Source organism: Orbicella franksi, chromosome 7 (assembly GCF_964199315.1).
Source record: "Orbicella franksi chromosome 7, jaOrbFran1.1, whole genome shotgun sequence".
In the NCBI taxonomy this organism is placed as follows: Eukaryota; Metazoa; Cnidaria; class Anthozoa; order Scleractinia; family Merulinidae; genus Orbicella; species Orbicella franksi.
The window spans coordinates 5,938,868-5,954,570 of NC_138151.1; the positions used below are offsets into that span (position 1 = coordinate 5,938,868).

Here is a 15,703-nt window from a genome sequence, read left to right on the forward strand (position 1 = left end):
CTAACGGTATATTGTACTACACTATTATACTCTGTTTACTACTAACCAAATGCCAAGTATGTGGGTCATGTACTTGCACGAGTACTGATATCTCCCTTGACTTTGAAAAAACTCTGTCACTGATCCTGTACATCTTGCACTGGGTGACTGATTACCTTGGACGACCCTGTGCTAGTTGTGGAACGCGGAATAAATGTTACTTCCGGGATTGTGACCTTCTTGTCTCGTAAAGAGTTCACGTTCAGTGGAAAACCGCGACTTAAAGGTTGTAATAACCGCAAACCGCTTAGTGTTTTGAAACCGCAATACCGCGAGTTAAAACGAAAATTACCGCAAAACCGCACCAAAAATAACGCAAAACCGCATCACCGCAAACCCTTACGCCCCCCTCGTAAACGCTTCTGAAGTTTCTGCTTTTGTAGGGTTCTCCATCGATCAGATCATACGGACACCTTTGTAGCAATAGTGGTGTTCGTTTGTTATTTTGTTCTCTTTAGCCAACGAACTATGTAGTCTCGCGATTGCGGAAAAAATCAGTCACAACATCACTACACCAGCATCCCCACCTCCCCCAGTTTTCATACCGAGAGCCAGCTTTCTCTCTGTCTCTCTCAACCGGCAAGGCCCTGGCACGAGAAAAAATGCAGCTACATAGATTCTTGGACGAAGCTTTTCACGAATTCTTGGCTTGTTTCCTTCCCGAAAATATCACAAGCTAAAACCGTTTGAACACACAACCTAAAACCCTTTAAGAAATGTAAAATAAAGGCTTACTTGGAGAGTTTTTGGTGGATTTCGCCCTCCGGACACAGTTGTACTTCTGTTTTAAACGCTCTTTTGTTAAAATCTGTCTATGGTCCGTACGGGCGAAGTGCTGTGATCGAACGATTTTAGTTAAAAATCAACCAGTAGATACTTCTATAGAGGATACCAGAGGTGAATTGGTGAAAGTAGTGGTCAGAAAAGTAGCCAGGAGCTGGTTTTTGTCTGTCAACAATTTGTGGCGGCCCGTCTAGATATCCAGCTGAGCCATTTTTGTGTTTTCCTTATTGTTTTCTGTGACTCTGTCAAATATATTTTGGCTTTCCTTAATTAACCTAAAAGGCCTTGAATCGATAACTTGCAGTAAAGAGCGCAGATGAACACAATGGTTTCATGTCGCAAGGAAATAAAACGGTGTCAGCGATGTGCCTTTATGTGCCTTAAGCATTTCAACATGAGGTGGAGGAAATGAGTAGATAATTAATTAAATGAATAAATAAATAAATAAATAAATAAATAACGCTTACATTGTTTTGCTTACTGTGACTTGCACATGAGATTTGAAGAAAAGCGAAGTACTGAACTTGTAGTTTGGAAGATTTACGTATTCTTCATTACGTTGAGAGAAAACTAAAGGGAAAACTGATACCGAAATTGGGAGTGCCTTTGCAAAAAAGACGTATTGTTCGACAATTTTTCTACTTAGTGAAGTCTTCGTGACAAATCATTTTCTCGGAAAGAGCTGGAAATTCTCCCAAAATTATTTCCCCATGCCGTATTTTTGACCCGAAGCCGATCTCTAAACTTTTGGCAGTATCAAAAACCCTCTAAAAAAAATCAAAGGGCTGGCGCTATTGTTGGGAAATTGATTTCAAATGCACCTTGAAGCTAGCGTTTTAATTGTTGCAGCCGAAGAACAATCCGAGCAGATTGTCACAGTGTTTGCCTGCAGTCTCCTCCATAACGCAAAACACAAAACAACAACTTTTTACTTAAGGTAGAACTTATAATAATTTTTCATGCGTCTTTCAGGTCTCCACATATTAGCTACTTCAGAAACGAGAAGAAACCTGGGGCGAGTGAGACCGTCAATCTCCCATCTTTTGTTTTGTCCCCCAGCAACGGTTAAGACAAAGACAAAGTTAATCGGCAGCATTTCATCTCCGTATCCCGGAACCACTTAGGCGCTACGAAGGGGAAGGAGAGACTTGCCGATTTCGTTCCCCGCCAACCTCGTTCCCAGGCTTTCTCTCTCAAGGGAGGCAGAGGAACAAGATAGGTTCCCCGCATCCCCGGCTTGTCATATTTCTGCGGCGAACGACTCGAATGAGTGAAGATAAATTGCAATGAACCAGCGTGCAAGGTTATATGGGAATATTTAAACTGATCTGAACTTACAGTCTTTGAAATCATTCTTTAATTAATCTATGGCAGTCTCTGAGAGCAGATTTGAGACATTTGACGACTTATTCAGTGACTGACTGGCTCCCTTGACAGTTGGCAATAAGTTTGTTGCTTTTTTGACAGCTCATAGTTAATTTTAAGGCCGTTTGACGGTTACCCCTTCAAGACCATCTTTTCTCAACCACAGATGAAAATTTAATTTTTTAAACTTTATTTTGTAGGAGTTACAACTAAAACGTACAATCGATCAACAACTTCTTAGTCTAAAAACCAACACATACTGATGCCACCCTCAGTCAGTAAAAAGCGCGGTATTGTGAAATGTCTGTATGATCGGGCTAAACGTCTCGTGACCAACCAAAATTGTCGAACGAAAATTGTCGTTTAAGTTCGCTCGCAGTACATCCACGCACTGAGCTGTGATTGGTCGGTTCGTGAATTCTTAAGAATGAATGAGAACACTGGAAACAGTGGTTTCTTTGATAGCCGAATATGTGCTTCGAGCTCAACGTAAAAACCTAGGGTCTATGGATCGTTAACTCAAAACTAACTTCTAGATTGTAGATTTGGTACCAATCACAGCTGTGGCTTGACAAAATGCCTTTAAACCTAAGCTGAACGTGATCCTAATTTTATCTGCAGCAAGCGTAAAACAAAAGCTATATTTATATGGCAGAGTATATAGTTGTGCGTCGGTAAGCTAACCACTAATTACACTGCAGAACGTGCCATTGTCCGATGGTATCGGAAACTAGGATTTACGCAGTTCTTTGATCATACGCACACGTATTTGATCTAAGAAACTTACCATATAATCGAACACCTAAACCTACTAAACTAATCATGCAAGTTGTATTCTCAACAAGAAGAGATAAAAGTCCTTGTCACTTTAGCATAGAAGAACCGCAAACCGTTTAGAAGACACTTTTACACAGCTTGCTAAGGTAAGTGCAATAATGAACAAAAGTTGTTTACAACCATTCAGAGAACTAAAAGTTAATTAGACTAGACAGGGTTTGAATTTTGGTTTAAACACAGAAAATAATAAAGGTCGGTGCGGTGACCGAGACGAGACCAACGCAATGTACCAATACCCAAGCAAATTTCCTGGCTTTACAAATTGACCGTGGGAAAGTTTGCTAATATAGTAATTGGTTATGCGAGTGAGCTAAAGTGACAAGGTGACTTTGTTCCTCGGTATTACAAACTTACAAACTTACAATCGGGAACTCCGCCTAACGGTCACCTTGTCAACACGGTCACCCCGTTAATACGGTTTGGCCTGTCCCGATTGTGCTCGTAAAATGCTGGAAAGCTGCTCACTGGAATGCCAAAAAGTTGCTTGAAAAGTGCCGAAAATCCAAAAAGTTGCTACCTAAATTTCTTTATATCTTTATATAAACGTGAATTAAAAGCTTTGTTTTGCTAATTGCTAACATCAGTCAAGAAAGATAGCCTGAAACTTAGCTTTAAAGAGTGCTTTCAAATATGGACGAAATTTAAGGATACTCTTAAGTCTAACGGAAAAAAAACATTAGGCCTGCGAGACGTTGTCAATTGGCAGGTTATGTGTTCAAACTTCAAAAGATTGAAGAATGTTAAAAAAAATTCCGCATAAATTGAAGCTTTCTATGAAATCGATGACTTTTTTGTGCTTGATATGTGCTCTAAAACTATATTTTGCTAAAAAGTTGCTCAGAAAGTCAAAACTTGCTCGAGGTTGCTAGAACCGCAAAAAGTTGCTCCAAACGCCAAAAGTTGCTCCAAAGTTGCCGAATAGTTCAACATGCACGCTTAAGAGATGTAAGAGGCCAATCTTACCCCATTTATGACTAATCACGCACGTTATTTCATCGGTTGACATTACATTTTTTTGCGGTAGCTGGAAGCATACTTGAAAAAATCTTGATAGGCAGAAAGTAACAATTTCCAATTTTCAAAACCCGCGTGTTGCGAAACATTTTTGAAGGATAATAAACGCAATAGCCTCCATTTGGTGCGAAAAGATGCTCGGACATTTGTCCTTGGACATTATCTGTTCCTCAAAGCTCACAGTTTTCCGTGAGCGTAGAAAACTGTTCGCCTCTTGAAACAGATAATGTTCGCGGACAAATATCTGAGAGTATTTCCGCGCCAAATATAATAAAGGCTATTTTATAATTCATCAAATATTTTCGTTCGCACGCGATTGGTCTAAACGCGTCATGTGACAGAGTATGTCCTAGCTAAAACGGGCGAATATCCGGTGATATTCCCTGATTTTAAAAAGATCTCACGTCTTGCGAAAAGTATTTGAAGGACAGTAAACACAATAGCTTCCATTTGACTTAAATAATATTCTCGGATATTTGTACTTGGACATTAACTGTTCCTCAAAGATCACAGTTTTCGCTTTTCGCTTCTCGGAACAGATAACGTCCGAGGGCAAATATCGGAGCTTATTTTCGCCCCAAATGGAGGCTATTTTTTATCTATCTTTTCTTTTCTTTCTTTTTTCTTTTTCCCAGATGTAGATTCTGTGGAAAAAAAAAAGAAAAGCCTATGTATCACAAAATGTGTTGAGAATTAAAATACATTTGCATTGGGTGCCAAAGTTTATGTACCATCCTACGGAATTGCTAATACCCAACAGCGGCAACACTATCAATTGAACCAAAACGGCGAGGTTCCATGTTAGTCCCCGCTCAAAAAATGAAACTACAACGTTCCAGATAAGGCTAATGTTCCGCTTTCCGAGATACGACTATGCGCAGAATTCTCCGCTAATACCCGCATAGTCCCGGGATTGGGAGGCGAGGATTGACATTGACTGGTGCATTGGAAAGACAGTTTTGTTCGCCTGCCTTGCTAGTAGGTAGTATAGGAACTGCAATCTCCCGTTTAGTTTTCCGTCAATGCAGATTGGGAAATTTATCACAATCTCCTAGACACTTCAGGGTGTTGACTTCTGGCACCGGATAGTATGGAAATATGTCACCACAGTAAAATATGACGAAGATTACCTCTGTCAGAGCCTTGCTTTGTTGTCTGGCTGTGCGGTTCTGTAGGTTGCGCCTGTGAAACGCTCCCGTGGGGACTATCCAGACGTTGTATCGCGGACTCTGTCTCCCCAATTTCAGCTGCCAGTCGGTCGTCATTTGCGTGAACTGAGCCAACCGATTTGTGTGAGGTTTTTACCAAACTAATCTGCAATTAAAAACTGCATTTAAACTAACAAATTAAGAATCTTCGCTGATATTCTCAATAAGGCATCGCGCTTTGCCTAAAGTACATTCTTTATATGAAAAACTGGCTGACAAAATGCATCTGAGGTGTACCTAGCTGAATGCAAACAAAACTGGTCATACTCGGAAATGGTCAAAACTAAACTTACTAACGGGCGTCTGTGTTATGCATCAGGTCTAGTTTAAAATTGAAATAGGGACTCAAAAGAAGTAAACAATATCAGAATAGAAAACTAGTTAAATTTTTTTTTATAAAAAAAAAATAGTTGTAGAAACATTAGATGTTACTCACTGGGCTTTTGAAGTCTTTCCTGGTGTCCTGGATGCGTCTGGGAGATTGATCGCTAGAGGAGTTCGACACTGTGAAAAAAGGAAGTTTTTCTTTTTCACTTGTGTTACAAATTTTTGCAGATCAACCCTTGACATACAAAATTGTTTCTACACGCGCAAATTTAATTTTACTCAAAGAATCCTTAGACCCCCTCCACATCACGCCAGAGAAATTTGAAAAGGCAGCTTTATTTCTACTCGATTCTACGGTGAGGCTAACCGTCCACACTAATCCGTCAAAAGTGGTCCATACCGCCGGAGCGTACTCCGGTTTCCTGGCATGAAGCGACCAGGAGAATTCCTAGCTCTCCAGCCTCCCGGAATGTGAGTCGACCGTCTCAGGGTTACCCAGCATTAAATTCACCGGTACGCACTTATTTATATCACACCTGGGCGGAGAGAGGGGAACAGTAAGGGGAACAGGAATGGCGCAGTGATGAGAGTTCTCCCCTTCCACCAGCTCGGTGCCATATGTGGGTCGAGTTTGTTGTTGGTTCTCTCCTTGCTCTGAGAGTTTCTCTTCGGGTTCTCCAATTTTCCTCACTCCACAAAAACCAACATCTCCAAGTTCCAATTCGGCCGGGGTAAAGGACCCGCATGCAAACCAGCTGAGGCTGATGTGGTTTCCTCCCTTAATATTATAATTTCTTTATTATATATTTATTCGAGACTTAGCGACATAATGATATAACGACATAATCGCTTATGTTGGTAATGTAAACATCGACATAAAGACATAAGGTTAGGTGAAAAAAAGACTTAAAAAATGGAGCAGGAAACACTTATTTCGATTGCGATAATTCTTTTTCGTTTCTTCGACGATGGAAGACAAAGGGAAAGAATGCTAGAAGAAAAACGTGGACACAGCTGATCTTTCAACAGGAAGCTAGGAGAGCACACGGCCAGTACCACAACCTCTTCAGAGGGTTTAGTTTGGGTGTTCGAAATTATTATTTCAGGAATTAAAACGGAATTAACATTCCTGATTACACTTTACAGTCGCCGCCATTTTCAAAGAAGTGCTGGTGACGGACTTGGCTCGACAATTCTCGCACCGCTCTGATTGGTTCTTTGTTATGTTATTATGTCGATGATGTGCACACTTGTTTTAACAGAAACATAACGTCATAACGATATAAGGAAAAGATCACAGAGTTTTTTCCTGATGTCATGATGTTCATGTCGTCATGTCTTTACCTCTATTTTTAAGTCTTTTCTCACCTAACCTTATGTCCTTATTTCGATGTTCACATTACCGACGTAAGCGATAATGTGGTTATGTCATTATGTCGTTTTATTAAATAACTGAGCTACTAGGCGCGCTGTCATTGGTCGATAGGTGTGTTTAGATGAGAGTATGTAAACACGGTTGTGACGTCGTTTTAGACTCGCGCGTATTTTGGAGAATTATTTCATGAAAGCAATAGAGAGCAATCCCGTTGAAGCCTGAATTTTTTTTCAGACTTTATTTTCACAGCTGCTGAAGTTGTTTATGTGAAGTTTATATGAAATAATTCATATATGAAGAATGATCATCGCAGTAAATGTTCCAATTTAAGCAATTGGAAAGAAGAAGCCTGAAAAAATCAGGGCTTCAACGGGATTCGAACCCGTGACCTCCGCGATACCGGTGCGATACTCTACCAACTGAGCTATGAAGCCACACATTGGGAGCGAGGTCAATTTATTGAGTTCATATTTTCCCGTGAGGAGTGAAATGATGTGAAGTTTATATGAAATAATTCATATATGAACTGCGGTTGTAGATGAAAGTGAAGAATGATCATCGCAGTAAATTTTCCAATGCGATGATTAATTATATCTTCATATCTTTCTCCTCGATTTAAATATGTGATCTTTCATATATTCACTGGTAAAGTCAGAAGTGTTTTCATAAGTTTTAAAAACTGTAGGGAACATCGGAAGAAAGAAGCCATTAAAGTACACGCAATTGACGTGCGAATTGCGTAGGTGTCTAATCACAGTTGGATACCCACGTGATCGCGCGTCGATTACGTGACAAAGAGGCGCGCGGAGGAACCAATCACGATCAAGAATATTATAAATTTTTCGATTAAGATGCAAATGACAAAAACACTCTTACCATCTTTAAACTCCAGCTTCTTTTTAACGTCTGAAGCAAGCGAACCCACTTCAGCCATACGCGCTGTAGTCTCAGGTGTTAACCCTGGCCTATCTTTCTCATTTGTCGTCTTGTCCGATGTATCCCCTGTGAATTTGTATGTAGAGAGAATTATTACTGATATTTAACATAGATCAGTGTTACGTGTCAAAACAAGTCCATAATGAGATGGATACACTATCAAATACTCAAATACGCCTCAAACTTTAAAGGTTTTGTTGGCTGGGTAATGCTTATACCTGCTAAGACGCTAATGAAAACTTCAAAGACTTCCAAGTGTTGGGAAGAATGTATTAATAAAAAAATCGTCTCTCTCTTTGCCCTTTTTCAAATTTTAGATGTGCCTCGATTGAATCTACATTTGACATTACAAAGGGGTGGAATTCAAGGATAAAGCTACTGAAGCTGAATTGAAGCTCATTAAATAGCCCGGCCACAAGGATGGTATAAACGTGTGTGGATAGCTATACAAAAGATCTGGTGTTTTGCCAGCTACAAATTGAGAGTTGCTCGGTTCTATGTTCGACCTTAATCGTGTAAAAACAGATGAACCGCTCGCTCAAATTAAAATGAAGCGTTTTACTGCCTTAAGCCATTACACCGAAACATCCTGTTAATTAATGTGTTACCCATAATCTTATACTTTTCAGCAGTTACCTTTTTCGGACTGGCATTTTCATTATGTTTTTCGCGTTATAATACCACCTCAATATAAACTCGGTTTCTGCATGCCCAAGAAATGACAGCGTCTCAGAAAAAATTCCTTGAAATAATGATGTCGATTCAATTATTTCTTTGGATATGAAGTAATATTAAACTTCTCGCTTTATCAAAACTAGGTGCGGTCTAAATTGACGTTATAATCTCGCAGCTTTGTACGCGCTCATTAGTTGATCTAACAATTTTGTAGTTTAAAGTTACATAACGGTAAATTTTCTTCAAGCATTCTCGGGAACTGCGGAATTATCCAGTAGTATTTCTCGAATTTCGAAAATTTCATCTCGGAAATTTTTGTTTCTTTCAATTTTGCTCCGGAAACTGCTTATCTTGCTTTCTGATTGGCTCCCGGTTAACAGCGACTAGCGGGCGTTTTATCTTAGAATTTATATAAATGGAAAATGGAATGGCGATGTGTTATTAAACTTGATTACGAGCAGTCCCTCTTTTTCCTCAGTTCGTTGCGCAAGAAGCAAATTCAAATAGAGCGGAACATTCGTGCAGACGAGTAAAAATATACAGGGTAATCTTTTGCATACGTCTTATCTAACTTTCGTACGGAGCAGACCCAATTTACTACTAGTTGGAATTCGTAACAATAAAACTGTATAGAGGGTTTTACCTTTTTGTTTCAAATTTCGAATGTTCAATTCAATAAAGTGAATCATGATCATTCTCTGACATATCCACTGAACAGGCATGTTTTTCATGCATGCAAATCAAGATCGTATAGCCTGAAGCGTACCTGAAGTCCAGACAAAGATCTGTTGGCTATTGAAGCGATGAACTGAATTATCCACCAGAAAAAGTTGGCAAATTTGAATAACAAAAAGAGTGTTTTGAAACTGCAAAAAGCTAGAAATATGACTGGTTCATGCTGTCAGGGCAGCTGTTTTCAGTTCCTATTCGGCCGTTTCTCTGCTTCTAGAATGTCCTTACCGTAGATGCTTATGTTTTCTGACCCGAGAACTGAGTGAGAAGAAGCCGGAAAATAAAATGGAATTCGAAAGCGGACTTTGAGAAAGTCTAACATCAACCTTTTCAAATAATTTGAGCATAGTCACAACTTTGTTACATAACGAAAGTCAGCCGGAAAGTGCACGACTGAAAATACTGCTCTAGCTTACCTCTATCTTGCTTGATGAAAGGTTTAGTCTTGTACGTAAGCAGACTGTCAAGTTTAAGGATAGCCACAACAGGCACATGATCCAGCAGTGGATTTTCGCTGCTTTCATCTTCTAAATCGAGAGGCTGTACCCAATACACTGTGATGTCAGAAGGAATTGTAACTGAGGCGATAAAGTTATCCTTGTAGGATACGAAATTACGGCCAGGTCCTCGTGACTCCCGCTTTTTGTCTCGATTGCATAACTTATAACTTGATATCGTTACTCCGTATTCTGTTTGCTTAACTTTACTTGCGTTCAAGTTAAAGTCCCCTCCAATGATAAACGAGCGTAGCCCTCCCATCTCACAAACTTCACGCAAGAAGCGAATGAGACCGTGGAATATTTTTAGTTTAGTGACTTCGGATGGACGCCATGGTCCATGCCATGAAACTGCCAAGAAGGATGCGTTTGTTCTACGACTTCTTAATTTAACCATGGTAGTTCTTGTCCTTACCTCACTCACGTCTACATCAGATTCCTCCTTTTGCAACTTTTCCACAATTTTTGTGATTGATACCTCCGTACCTTGCACAGGGTCGCCATCAAATTCTTTCGGGCGCCACATCACCGCCGATTCCTTATCCGTAACAGCATACTCGTATTCACCATAACATTTCTCGACCACCTCTGTCTCAAATTTGTCTGGAACTTCTTGACAAAATATCACAGAGGCAGAGGAACGCTTGAGAAATGATCCAGTCAGGTGTCTCCGATTATCCGTAATTCCTTTTCCATGGTTCTTCCCGTTCATGTTGATGGTTATGATGTTATGATGTGATGAATCATGTTCAGTTACCCCATCCGGGATATCTAACATTCGACTCCGAGTACCTTTATAAGTTGTAGACGCTCCTGGAGTTTTAGCTCTTGTAGGATCCTCCATCGATCAGATCATACGGACACCTTTGTCAGCTTTGTAGCAATAGTCGTGTTCGTTTGCGATTGCCTCGCGATTGCGGACGTAATTAGTCACCAGCACCCCCATTCCCTCAATTTTTCGTACCCAGAGCCAACTTTCTCTCTGTCTCTCTTAACCGCCAAGGCCCTGGCACGAGAAAAAAATCTTCACAAATTCATGGCGTGTTTCCTTCCTAAAAATGTCACAGGCTAAAACCGTTTGAATGGTCGCATCTCTGTTAGTCATACGCCATGTTTCACAACCGAATAACAGACTAGCTATAACGTTGGACCTAAAGAACTTCAGCTTAGTTTTCAATTTCAGTTGACTGCTCTTCCATATTTTTCTAAGCTTGCTGAATGCTGCTCTGGCTTTTCCAAGTCTGCTTTTCATGTCTTCATCTGAGCCCCCCTCCTAGGTCACTGTTCCTCCTAGATAAACAAATTTCGACACCGTTTCCAGTTCTTTTCCATCGACCCGGACCTTTCTGCCTGCGGTGTTGTTCCAGCACATCATCATGGTCTTTGCTGTGTTTATCTTGAGGCCCGTCATTTTTGCATAACGTCCCAGGTTGCTGACTTTAGTTTGGATATGACTTCTACTGCTAGAGATCAAGGCTAGGTCGTCCGCAAAGTCAAGATCTTCTAGGAAGTTGTTGAAATTCCATCTGATACCCGTGTTCCCGTGTTTGGTGGTCTTTCTCATAACCCAGTCCACAACAAGCAGGAAACGAAACCCTGACATACAACAACCCTGTTTAACATCGGTTTTGATCTCGAACCAATCGTACACACCTGACCTATCAATTACAGCGCATTCACTCCGACTGTACATCACTTTCACCATCGTCACAATCTTCTCAGGAATGCTGTAGCTCCTCACAATCCTCCATAGTACAGAACGATCTACAGAATCAAATGCTTTCTCGAAGTCGACAAAGCAGACATAAAGGTTGGCGTTCCATTCAATACACTGTTCAACGATATTGCGCAGTATAAATGTTTGTTCCGTTGTACCGCGGCCCTTCCTGAAACCTGCCTGTTCTTGGCGCAATTTATTATCAATTCCAGCCCGTATTCGTGTAATTATGATTCTGCCTAGAACTTTTGCTGCAACCGCCATAAGCGTTATGCCTCTCCAATTGTTGCATTCGGTGAGATCGCCTTTCTTTGGTAGTTTCACTATCGATCCCCGTTGCCAGTCCTCCGGTATTTGTTCTTGCTCCCACACCTTATGCAAGAAGTAGTGTAAGACATCCACAGATGTTTCCAAATCTGCCTTTAGAATCTCAACGGTCAAACTATCAACCCCCCACAGCAGTTCCGTTCTTCATCTTCTTAAAGGCTGCATAGATTTCAGCCTTTGTTGGTGCATCAACGTCAATAATTGCTTCAGATTCAGGAATTACATCCCCGTCATCAAACTCTCCTGTATCTTCAGATGCTGGACGATTCAAGACTTCAAGGAAATGCTCCTTCCATCGTTTTTGTCTTGTTTTGTCAGCAGCACTCCCTCTTTGCTCTTTATCATATCCATGGTCTTGCCCTTCTTGGTTGACAGTTTCCTGGTAGCGTCATGACTGTTTTAAGGTGGCCCTGCTCTGCAGCTTTCTGTGCTTCTTCGGCGACCTTCTCTACCCAGTCATTCTTGTCTTTCTTGAGCTGTTTCTTCACCTCCTTGTTTTTGGTTGAATATGCATTTCTGAGCTGCTCCCTGACCCTTTCTGATCTAGTGGAATCCATTTTCCTTTTCAAGTCTCTCCTGTCATCTATTTTCTTCCAGCTTTCAGCACTGATCCATGGTCTGTTTGACCTTGACTGAAACCCCAGAACCTTTTCAGCTGTTTTTTGATACGTTTGCTTGATCGTCTTCCAGTCATTTTCCACATCTTGAGTATGATCATCACCGTTATTGGCTTCATCATCTGCCAGGCAGCTAAATCTGTTCCGAAGTTCGATTTTAAAACTCTGCGCCACCTCAGGCACTTTGAGCTTGGCGGTGTTGTACTTCCTTAATCTATCTTTGTTCTTCTCAACTCTACACAGCCGCAACTTGATCTTTGCGATGACTAGGTGGTGATCGCTGTTGACATCGGCTCCACGAAATGCACGGGTGTCTAGTACTGATCTTCTAAACTTTGTACACACGGTTACATGATCGATCTGGTTCTTGGTGCCGGCGTCTGGTGATACCCATGTGTGCTTGTGGATATCCTTATGGGGAAACAAAGTGGTTGTGATGACCATATTGTTGCTTGCGTACAGTTCGACGAAGCGTTCCCCATTTTCTGACCTCTCCCCATGCAGTCCGTAGTGGCCCACCACTCCTTCTTAACCATCTTGTTGATCTCCAACCTCCGCATTCCAATCCCCCATCAGGATCACTACATCATGTTGTGGGATTTTGTCAAGGACTTTTTGCACCTGCACATAGAAGACATCTTTTGCCTCTTCCTCGGCGTCGTTTGTGGGAGCATACACTTGGACAATGCTAGTTCTGATATAACGTGAGTTGAACCGCACAGTGATAATTCGATCATTCACAGGTGACCAAGAAATTAAACAGCTGGTTGCCTTCCAACTCAACAACATGGCTACACCGCTCAGGTGTGCATTATCGTCCCCTCCTGAGTACAGCAACGTTTCGCCTGTTTGTACCCTCATCCGCCCAAAACCAGCCCATCTGCATTCACTGATTCCCAGTACATCGATGTCGTATTTCCTCATCTCTCTTCCTACAACTGCTTTTTTCCCTATTCCCTATTTCCCACGTTCCTATCTTCATAACAGATTTGGGTGTAACCAACGTCTCTATCGGAGAGCAGGCTTCCTTTCGGCTTACACCTGTTCCCGTCATCAATCCATCCTCCCATATGGTAAAATTATCATTTGGAGTTAGGCAAGTAGTTGCGCTGTTCCCCATGTAACATTGCTTGTTAGAATTTCCGGTTTCTGTAATCGATAATTTTTTACGAGATCGGGGGATTGGCCCCATGCCCAACCCCCAACCTGGAGGGCCTAGGTTTTCTGTCAGGGTGTCCTTCTCTTAGCCACAATATCCCGTTATATGAAAGGCGCCGGATACCCGCCTTTTGCCGTTGTCGCTCAGCTGCAGTACAACTGCATTACCGGGGTTATGACGAGGACATGCGACAGCCGACTTGGTGGCAGAGTCTTTGACACGGTGGGCATTTCCTGGCATTTGCGAAGTACACCTGGTGGCCCCAGTGCACTCCACCAGGGCAACTTACCACCCTGAATACACCACCTAAAAACCTTTAGAAAATATAAAATAAAGGCTTACGTGGAGAGCTTTTATATTTAGTGGATTTCTCTTCTAAACTACGTTTAGTTTGGAGTCTCGGTAAACAAATTTGAATTAAAACTTCGGGATCTTGAGAGATCGTCGTCCATATGTTTCATAGCGCATGGACCAGTGCACAAGGGTCAAGCCAAGACAGCTAGAATTTCCTCGATAAAGACCTTTGACAGACCTCCATTATTAACTCAGCTTCAATTCAAAACAAAAATTAAGTAATTCCACATTTGCTTAACTTCATTCAATCATGCTGACTGTGGCAGCTTTGGACGCACTAAGGAGATCGCTTATTTTTCAACATACTCCAAAACCCGAACAAATTAGTACCAATGCGCGTAAAAATATCGAGGGTCTGCCTTAAAAATATTCTCTGGCTGAAAGGTAAGGACACTCTGCAAGCTTTCAATTGTCCGAAATACAGTTTTCAACATATGAAATAACAAAAATGTTGTGAGAACGGTTAACCCACTCTTGCGAAGAGGTGAGCTTCGAAGCACTTCCGCCAGTTTGCGCCAGCTCCTACTGCTACTACAACTATACTTCTTCTTACTGACTTTACTGATTCTACTGATTGTACTGATTAATGCAAGCTCGACGGTTCCCAGCTAAATACTTAAATTGCAGACATGTTTGGGTTTACTGACCTTGGGAACTAAAAAGACCACCCTGGCTTAACTTGGACAAAAACAAAACACACCAATTGAACGTAAACAAATAAGTCATAGTGAACCAATGAAAGCGATGGCATGGGAAAGATAATTCTTCGTGGAGGTTTCACCCAAGGGAAGCAAGACTGCTCAAACATTGACTATCGTGAGACCAATTGTTAAAAGTTAGAGAAGCTACAGTAAATAAAACAAACAGCAAAATTAACTGGACAAGGGAAAGATGTGTGTGGCCTGACATTGATGATCACGTTAACTGAAGTAAAGACCAAATTGAGCTTCTCAACAAAAATATCTAAACAGCAGACGACATAAAGAATACAACAGAACACGATTTTGAAAACCAACTAGAATGCTCGATTGTCTCAGTACAGGACGTGGTCCGGATCATGCATAGCACAGTTCTAGTGCCTCCGACTGCCGTTTAACAAATTCTTGCGTATTCTGTAAGTCAAACCTACAATCTGCTTACGATTAATAATAATAATAAAATATTTATATAGCGCCAATATCCTAAAAGTTCAAAAGCGCTTTACAGTTAGAAATATTAAAAACACTTACAAATAAAGTAAAAATAAAAAAATGTCGCTAAAAAGTTATAAAAATGCTTTCTTAAGCCTACGACACCAAAAACATTGTAACATGCCGGGGTGGGGATGGGAGGGGGTGGGGGGGCTGTCTGAGTATCCCTTATTCGGCTAATTTCTAGCTATTTCTGACTTCGATAGATATAATTTTCTGTGTTCCAACAAATAATGGCACTGACTTGAGGTAAGTTAACAGTCTACAGTCTATCAACTTTATTGGTCACAAAATTACAATATAATTAAAAGAAGAAAAGGACCAATAGGAATTGCGCGAACGGGAAAATAAAGTTACCCATGCGAGACGCAACCCTAGAAGCTAGTAAGAATGGTGATAGAAAATCTTAAATTTGATAAAAATCTAATAATTACTTATAGTTAAAAATTATAGTTAAATCTAATTAATTACAATAGTTTAAAACAAAATGCGGATAATATTAGTCACAGAAAATTAAGAGCGATGGCAAGGGCAGTTACGGAAGAGGAACC

The 15,703-nt window shown here is 40.9% G+C and overlaps 1 protein-coding gene across 5 annotated transcripts in view; it reads right to left on the minus strand.

The window, feature by feature from the left end:
• The window catches only part of LOC145493272 (uncharacterized), a 219,932-nt gene that overhangs the window by 58,879 nt on the left and 145,350 nt on the right, over positions 1-15,703 (minus strand). Inside the window, exons 1-5 of one of the 5 annotated variants that reach the window (XM_081472698.1) lie at positions 9,708-10,749; positions 7,825-7,950; positions 5,683-5,750; positions 5,169-5,352; positions 2,890-4,682 (exon numbers count right to left, since the gene is read on the minus strand). The exons of 1 other annotated variant lie outside the window; for it this stretch is intronic. In XM_081472698.1, coding sequence (XP_081328824.1) covers positions 4,627-4,682; positions 5,169-5,352; positions 5,683-5,750; positions 7,825-7,950; positions 9,708-10,632 — 1,359 coding nt within the window. In that variant the 5' untranslated portion in view covers positions 10,633-10,749 and the 3' untranslated portion in view covers positions 2,890-4,626. Of the gene's footprint in view, positions 1-2,889; positions 4,683-5,168; positions 5,353-5,682; positions 7,951-9,707; positions 10,787-15,703 lie in introns of those variants that run through there. 3 more of the 5 variants (XM_081472701.1, XR_014050110.1, XM_081472699.1) reach the window with 3 other exon arrangements.